This window comes from Bison bison, unplaced genomic scaffold, assembly GCF_000754665.1.
Source record: "Bison bison bison isolate TAMUID 2011002044 unplaced genomic scaffold, Bison_UMD1.0 scf7180017864034, whole genome shotgun sequence".
NCBI classification, from domain to species: Eukaryota; Metazoa; Chordata; class Mammalia; order Artiodactyla; family Bovidae; genus Bison; species Bison bison.
Genome location: NW_011494606.1, coordinates 6,141,173 through 6,147,369, shown reverse-complemented (window position 1 = coordinate 6,147,369; position 6,197 = coordinate 6,141,173). Strand labels below are relative to the sequence as shown.

Genomic DNA, 6,197 nt, shown 5'->3' with positions numbered 1-6,197 from the left:
TGCAGATGGTGACAGCAGCCATGATATTAAAAGATGCTTACTCCTTGGGAGGAAAGTTATGACCAACATTGACAGCATATTAAAAAGCAAAGACGTTACTTTGCCAACAAAGGTCTGTTTAGTCAAGGCTATGGTTTTTCCAGTAGTCATGTATGGACGTGAGTGTTGGACTATAAAGAAAGCTGAGCACCGAAGAATTGATGCTTTTGAACTATGGTGTTGAAGACTCTTGAGAGTCCCTTGGACTGCAAGGAAATCCAACCAGTCCATCCTAAAGGAAATCAGTCCTGAATATTCATTGGAAGGACTGATGTCCAAGCTGAAACTCCAATACTTTGGCCACCTGATGCGAAGAGCTGACTCATTTGAAAAGACCCTGATGCTGGGAAAGATTGAAGGCAGGAGAAGAGGATGACAGAGGATGAGATGGTTGGATGGCATCATTGACTCAGTGGACATAAGTCTGAGTAAACTCGGGGAGTTGGTGATAGACAGGGAAGCCTGGTATGCTGCAGTCCATGGGGTCACAAAGAATTCAGACATGACTGAGAGAATGAACTGAACTGAACTGTGAACCAAGCTCACAGCAATAAAGGTAAACAAGGGAGGAAACCCGCAGGAGGACAGATCTCTTTCTCTTCTGAAGCTGTCACTGGAATCATTTCCATCTAGTCTTACCTGCCTTGGGGAGAAGAAGGGGGGAGCTGAACAGAGTTTTGTTCTATAGACCAGGGGAAACCTGCCCACAAAAGACATCGCCACCAGGCAAACCTGCACTCTCACATCATGACAAGGGCTTCCTTGCAGGTCTTTGGATCACCTTGGCAGCACACTGCTTCAACCAGACCACACCCAGACCAAGTGTTATCAGCATCTCCAGGAGGGCGGCCAGGCATCAGTATTTGTAAAGTTCTCCAGGTGATTACAATGGGCAGCCCCAGTTGAGCGCCATCCCCTTCCTACTCAAAGCAGCACTGGCATCTCCTGGGAGCATGTTAGAAATGCGGAACTGCAGGCCTCAGTTCTACTGCATCAGAACCTACACTTAACAAGGTCCACGGCTGGTTTCTGAGTTCACTAAAGTCTAAGAAGCACCGAGGGAAGGTACTCCATATAGCCCGTTTCTACATCTAACAGCAACATTGCAAGGCAGGTGTCCCATTCCACAGGTCAGGAAACTGATCCTGAGAGAGGTTAACTCGCTGGCCCTGGGTCACACATTTGGTGAGTAGGACAGCCAAGATGGGACCCTGGGCTCATTCCAAAGGCCTGACTTTGGACTACACAAACCACTTTCTATAGCATAAAATTATGACCACGGGGGTCCCCTGAATGTATGGGTTCTCACATTCACTGGGCATGCACCACCTTTGAACAGGATTCTGCTTGCAATGTCAAGCTCCCTGGAATCAAACTTCAAAAAGAGCAGCATAATTCATGAGGAAATACAAATAGTAAACAAACAAGCAGGGAAAAGGTTTTACTCTCCCTAGTAATCAGAGAAATGCAAATTAGAGCAATATTGAGGAGCCATTTTCTAGCTATATAATTAGCAAAAATTAAAACAAGAAAAGAATGTCAGCAGAGCTGTTTTGATAGGTACATGCATACACGACTGGTGGCACTGTAGATTTATATAACCCTTGAGAGAATAATATGGCAACATCCATCAAGAGCCGTAAATATATTATGCCCACTGACCCTGGGAAGTCACCCTAAGGAACTAATTCAACAGGAGGGGAAAAGCCTTTGTAGGAAGATGCTCACTGCACATGTGTTGTGAACTTTGGAAACAACTCAGTATTCAGCACTAAAGGAATAGCTGAGGATCGTGGGGGTCCATCAACTCCTGCTGTGTTATGCAACCACTAAAAATGGATTATCAAGAAGCTCCAGCAGCAAACGTGGGTGAAATAAAGCAAAATACAAAGTCTGGTGGTTATTATGTGCTCTGTGGTTATTAGGATGGAACAATACTACGTACACAGTATATGGACAGACAGGAGCTGGGTACAAAGAAGACAACTGGTGTTCCAGGGTGAGGAGACAATGGAAAGACACCTTCCTTCCATTACATTTTGTAGTTACAAACCTCAGCAGGACTGGTCTTGGAGAACAGCCTTGGCAGCTCTCTGGTCATAGACTCCAAGTGGCTCACTCAGACACTCATTCTTCATCCCTGGGCACAGGGCTGCACTCCCTGATTCTGGCCCCTCTCCTCCTCTGTGGGGGCGGGGGTGGGCAGAGAGGCCATGGGAGCCCCCTCCCATCTTACCATGAAGCCTGGGGCACAAGTGCAGCTCCCAGTGATGCTGTGGCAGTCGGCACCGTTCTGACAGGTGCAAGGCAGCTGGCAGCCATCACCATAGTAGCCAACAGGGCAGGACTCATTGCAGTGGTAGCCAGACCACCCTGGCTGGCAGGTGCAAGCTCCAGTCACGGGGTGGCAGCTGAATAGATGAGAGAAGGATGAGAGGACAGTCTGGTCAGGAATGTGGCCATGTCCCACCCTCTGCCCACCCCAGGCTTGGTCTGCCCATGGTGCAGGATCGAAGAGCCTCTGATGATAAACTGCTTAATGTTTTCATTTTATTTTTTATCATGTATTTGGCTCACTTTGTCTTAGTTGCAGTATGTGGGATCTAGATCCCTGACCAAGGATCAAACCCGGGCCCCCTGCGTTGGGAGTGTGGTGTCTTAGCCACTTAACCACCAGGGAAGTCCCTTTTTCTTTTAAAAAAAAGTTTTTTAGCTTAATGTTTTGTTTATTTGTCAGAACATGGCAAGGTTACATGGTCTTATGAGCCCAAGAAACTGAGGCTCATAATTGTTAGAAAATTTGCCTAAAGTTACATTGCAAGGAAATGCAAAATCAGGATTAGATGTAGGTCTCCTGACTCCCAAACAAGTGCTCTTTATAATACAAATACAGAGACCAAAGCAGGAGGCAGCCTTTCCAGGTCCTTCCCTTGTGTACTATGAGGTTTGGAGCTTCACCCACTCTGCACCTAAAGGAGATGCCCAGTGTGTGGGCAGGTACTAGAGGGCTGCACTGAGATGCAGTGGCTCTGTATACCGTACGTACTTAATGAGCGTTTGCTGAGTTAAAGTGGAACCTCTGGGCAGATGTAGCCTCCCCTCTCTGGCAAAGTCTATATTGGAGAGGACACCCTCCATTCATGCATTGCTAGGGCTCTTTAAGACTGAGTAAGGTCATCTCCATCCCTGGTCTGGCTAGAACCCTTGGCTGGAGGCAAGGGCTGCCTGGCATGACCTCTAGAGAGGTGGGCAACCTGTGGCTGGCAGAGTCTGATCCAATAGCCAATATGCATTCATGTTAGAGGAGATGCTGAGTGTGGTGACCACCTTCTTCTTAGAGCTTCTGTGGGGAGTGCAATTGACTGATGGCCTCACCTACTGTGTCTGAAATCCAGATAATCTACCTAAAGTCACATTGCAAGGAATTGCAAAATCAGGATTGGACACAGGTCTCCTGACTCTCAAACAAGTGCTCTTTATGATACAAATCCACAGAGACCAAAGCAGGAGGCTTTGTTTTCTCCGTGGTCACACTTCCCCTGGGCTCCTCTCAGCTAGAGCACAGCAGGAATATATTAAGGTCGACACATTCCTGGGAAGTCTGGGACTCCTCTGATGGGCAATTCGGCTGAAAGACTCCCCATCTTGTGAAACTTTCTTCGAACTGTGCTTCACTTTAAGACTTTGCATCTAGTCTTCCTCCTTTGTTTCCTTCACACAGGTCAGATCTGCCTTGCAGCTGATGCTTTTCTAGCCTCCCCAGCCCCTTCCCCCTTTTCCCTCACAGCTGTGTTCCTAGTAAGACCTCTTGCATTTGGCATCTGCTTCTGTCGGGGAGAACCCAAACTGACACTGTGGAGAAGATGCTGGGTGGTAGAGACAAGCCTTTTGGATTTCCTGTGTCATCTGCTTGCCTGCTATGGAGATCAGTTCAAGGGCTGTGGTTGAAAGGCACACTCTGGGCTGGCAGGAAGAGCCTACATACAAATCTTGGTTCTGCGAAGTTCCACATAGGATATGGGCCTCGTCTCCCTGGGTCATTGGTGGATCCCCAGTGCCAGGCTCATATTCACTGCCCTATTAAGAATTTGGGAATGGATAGCACTTTTACTACAAGTAATTATTTTCTCTCTGTTGACTTGTTTATCATCTGTCTCCCCACCAGGTGGCAGCTCCATGGTGGTGGGGGTGCGGGTGTCTGTTGCTTTCACATCTGTATCGTACCCCCGTGGCCAGCAGTGTCCCTGGCACGGGGAAGATACTTAATACGTATTTGGCAAATGAATTAATGAACAAACTAATTGAGTGAAGCCCAGCCAAGCCAATTCTCCTCTGGGAGCTCTGATTTTCTCATGGAAAATGAGGGATGGACAGGAGCAGACAGTTCCTGAATGGTAAGTACAAGTAGATAAAAATCATTTTGGAAAATGTTTAGTTTCATTAATTGTTCAAGTCAAAACAACAACTGGATATCATGTTTTCTCTATTGAAAAGGTAAAGTTACTTTCTTCATTATTATTATTTTAAATGGACAGTACTCAATGCTGGTAAAGGTTTCTAGAAAACAATTTGGGGTTATGTATCAGGAGTCCTAAAGATATTCAGACCCTTTGGTCTTGTAATTCCATTTCTAAGAATCTATCCTCAGGAAATGATCACAGTTGTGGAGAAAGATTTATGCACGGAGATGTTCCCCGAAGCATTATTTATAACAGTGGAAAATTGAAGTAATTTAAATAATAATAAATAAAATGTGACTAGGCTATTAAAACACCAGGCACTTTACACCTATATTTCTAATCTTCAAGTAAGCCTGGGAGTTAGGCAGTAGAGCCTCCAATTTTCAGATGCCACTTGGAGGTTATATGACCGGCCCAAGGTCACAAAGATAACTCAGTGGCAGCTGGAATTCAAACCCAGGTCTGTCTGGCCATGTTCTGTTCACCGTCTCATGCTGCCTCTGACACCAGGATACTGGTTAAATGAATTATGACAATTCATATGAAGGCATGGTAGAGAAGTACTCAAATGTTTCCCAGCCTATTTAATGATATGACATAAGGGTAAATGAAATAAGCAAACTGTTCATCAATACAAAGTAGTGAGCTAAAGTATGAAAAAAGTGTGAAACAGACATGGATGAAGAATGAAGCAATTACAACAAAATGGTTTCTGTGCTCACCTCTGGGTTGAGAAATTATGAAGGACTCTGAGTATTTTCTTTAAATTTCTATGTATTCCCTTTCTCAAACTGAGCCTCTATTCTATTCATAAACAGGTAAAAAGCAATAACATTACAAATATATAGAAAAGAATGTGTGCAAAGGATGGATGTCTGAAGACTTCCCGACCTTCATGGTTCCCTGGCCCCCACACTGTAAGGGGAGATAGTGGCCTGCACAGGTGCCGTGGGGCAGGGAGCCCCACCTCGGTGGGCCTGACTCTCAGACAGATAGTTGCAGAGCACTCCTCTCCGTCATCAACACTTCCAGCAAAGCTCTTAGGCATGGCCTCTCTCAGTTCCAACTTTTCAGGGGCCTCCTCTGATCTTTTGATTTAGGGTCAGAGGGCCTGGCTCAATCCACAGTCATGGAGACTGACAGGATTGGAAGTAGTCAAGCATGTGACCGGGCAGCATTGACTGCCACGATCTGCTCTGTACCACCCTGAAGATTCTGAAGGGCCTCAGGCGCCCTCTTGCCCTTCTCTTCAGTAGACTCCCTTGTTACAGGTCCTTGCTCTGGTGTGAAGAGTACTCTCTGAAAAGCATACTAGATGAACAGTGAGCTGGCGAGCGCTGGCCTCCGAGCCCTCCTGCATTTCTACTTTCCGTCTCAGTCCACCGGCGTTTTGGATCTCAACACCAATTTTACCTTTTACTCTGAGAAACCAGAAAGCTCAAAACCAAACCTGAAATCATTTTTTTTCTGTCTCCTTTCATGTCTCTAAAAATCTATTTTTAAAAATATAATTTCTATTTTCTTAATTTGATTACTTGTTACTTGTTATAGAAACTCCAAAAATCCTTTTAAAGAGACAGTGGGGAATGACCGCTGACTCAGTCATTGACTCAGAAAACTGCCATCACTATGCTCTCAGCACCTTCGTCACAACTCCCCCTCCCTGGTGTCCCCTGCCCTGCCCACCCCGCCACCCCC

At 46.0% G+C, this 6,197-nt stretch overlaps 1 protein-coding gene across 1 annotated transcript in view; it reads right to left on the bottom strand.

Annotated features, from left to right (window-relative positions):
- MEGF11 (multiple EGF-like-domains 11) overlaps positions 1-6,197 on the bottom strand; it is a 259,471-nt gene that overhangs the window by 66,190 nt on the left and 187,084 nt on the right. The window contains exon 9 of the mRNA XM_010834543.1: positions 2,276-2,450. Coding sequence (XP_010832845.1) covers positions 2,276-2,450 — 175 coding nt within the window. The remainder of the gene's footprint in view (positions 1-2,275; positions 2,451-6,197) is intronic.